The sequence below is a fragment of the Pygoscelis adeliae genome, unplaced genomic scaffold, assembly GCF_000699105.1.
Source record: "Pygoscelis adeliae isolate BGI_AS28 unplaced genomic scaffold, ASM69910v1 Scaffold60, whole genome shotgun sequence".
NCBI lineage: Eukaryota > Metazoa > Chordata > Aves > Sphenisciformes > Spheniscidae > Pygoscelis > Pygoscelis adeliae.
The window spans coordinates 160141-162438 of record NW_008823954.1 but is presented as its reverse complement, the minus strand read 5'-3'; the positions used below and the strand labels follow the sequence as shown (position 1 = coordinate 162438).

Genomic DNA, 2298 nt, shown 5'->3' with positions numbered 1-2298 from the left:
TGGGGTGGGGAACGTGCTTAACCCCCCTCTAGCACCATTTCATTCTGCCCGAGTCTGAATCCATTTTCTTGGCAGACTCTACGAATCGGCTCCATGACTCAAGAGCTCGGTGGAAGAGCTAGAGGCAAATGTATGGGAGAGATAAAAGAGCATTTAAAGCCCACCCTTGGTCGCCCATTAGGAGTAGCACCCTAAAAAGTGAGCAGCCATCTGTCGTCCCTTGTGGGGCACCTTCTGAGGGGCAGGATGGAGGTAGGGGATGGACACTTCCCCATCACATCCAGTCATAGAATGGTTGGGGTTGGAAGGCACATTTAAAGGTCATCTAGTCCAACCCCCCTGCAACGAGCAGGGACATCTTCAACTAGACCAGGTTGCTCAGAGCCCCGTCCAACCCGACCTTGAATGTTTCCAGGGATGGGGCAGCTCCGTTTTGGGAAGATGAGCTGCAGCGCCAGCACAGCTGGACCCTCAGCCCTCCAGTTTGTACAGGTTCCCTTCCCACTGTCTGCCAGGTTAGTGCAGGCAATGAAATGTCCCCCCAGCGAAGCACCTCTCGGTCTGTACGGGCTTTTTCATGCAGGTTTGCACACAGGGTCCCTCCAGCAAAGCCTCCAGCCTTGGGTTTCACTTAACCTCCAGGGACCGGAGTTGGGGAGGGGAGGTGGAAGGTCTCTGGGAGTTGGTTAAGCGTGTTTAACACTTGCATATGCCCTCCTTAATTATTTCACGCTAGCTGGGTAACCAGCCTCCCTGCGCTGAATGGCTTAGCTGTGTTACACCTGCGCAGCTGGTGGCGGGATTTGGCTCTATAGGTAGGTGTTTGCTTGAACTGTTTAATTGAAGTTTGCAGTAACTTGATATAACTGTAATGTGCAGCACTTGCATCGCATGTTACAGGTCAGCATCCCCGTGGTGGGAATTCGGATGGTTTCCACGTGGTGCCGCGGTCCCTGGCAGGGAGGGAGGAGGCAGGGCAGGAGACATCCCTGGGGGCACCAATCTCCCCATGGTGTTGTCTTTGTCAAACACATGTCTCTCTGTAAGCCCCAGGAGACCCTGAGGGCAAACTCCAGGTGCCCCATGTGTGGGAAGCTCCAGCCCACCCAGCTCTGGCTACCATCAACTTCATGGCCTTGTGTTTGCATCTCCTTTCATACCACAGGCAGTGGTGGATTAAGGCTCATGTTCCTTATAATAACACAAAATTATCTACTTATTCCCAATTTATTCAGCCTCTGGATGTGGTGGGGGTGGACCTCATTATTCAGCAGTTTGGTTATTTTCCACAGGTAACCTCGTCGATATGTCCAATACCATCTCAACCACCTGGCGGCTTCCTCGGCTTCCTCGCTTTGCTCATGTCCTGCATCCTCACCCCAGAGAGGGGCTGTAGGTAGCAGGATGTGGCCATCAGCTGAGCTGGCTGGGCTCTGAGGCTTGCCAGCCACCTGGATGCCTGATGCCATGCCAGTTACCTGAAGCCTGGGTTCAGCCCGTGTTACCTCAGCTGAGGCTCTCAGGCTGACCCAGAGGCAACGTGACACCCCGACATTTTGAGCGAGCGGCCAGGAGTCGTTCCGCCAAAGGGACCGGCCTTTGCATGCTTGATCGTGAGCTGAATGAAGCCCTTGGCTCTCCCAGCCACCGGGTGTGTGTCCCGTGTCTCCAGAGACGTGAAAAATCGGGCAGGCAGCTCGCGAGGCCGGGAGGGCGTCTGTCCCTATGCTAACCTCGGGGGGACCACGTCTCGCAGCATCGCTTTCTTGATACCTCCTCATCTGGTCTTTAGCCAGCCCAGCCCAAACGGGCAGGCAGCTGGGCAAAGCGGGCGGCCCTGCCCGGCCCCGTTGCCCTCTCCTGCCCCTCAGACGTGGGTCCACTCCAGATCCTTTAGGATGGTCCTCCTTCCCCCTCCTCGGCCAGGAGGTGCAGGATTTCTGGCTGAGGACTAGAGCCCGCTTCAGGGGACATTTCAGCCAGAGCCGTGCAGCACATCAGTTATCCCGCAAGGGTGCTCGCGCAGTTCCCAATCCAGGGAAGTCTGAGGGAGCTTCTTCAGCCGGGTCCTACCTGATTTTCCGGCGTCGGTGGAGGGAGAGTGAATAATTTCTCTCCTGTCCCCCAGCTCCCTCCCTGCTCAGGTTTCACCTCAGCTCTGCTTCGCCCCTACCCCGAAGAGATGCTCCAGTGCCAGCTCCCGTGTTGGCGAGTTTCCGAGGTGGGCCGAGCAGGCCAACATCTCCCAGAGACACGGCTGGTCCTGGCGGGGCGTATCTCTGGGGTTTGGGGGGGGGG

The 2298-nt window shown here is 56.8% G+C and overlaps 1 protein-coding gene across 1 annotated transcript in view; it reads left to right on the top strand.

Moving 5' to 3' along the window:
- Positions 1–246: 246 nt before the first annotated feature.
- The window catches only part of RPL3 (ribosomal protein L3), an 11146-nt gene continuing 9094 nt past the window's right edge, over positions 247–2298 (top strand). Inside the window, exon 1 of the mRNA XM_009322543.1 lies at positions 247–252. Within this exon, the coding sequence (XP_009320818.1) occupies positions 247–252 (6 nt within the window). The remainder of the gene's footprint in view (positions 253–2298) is intronic.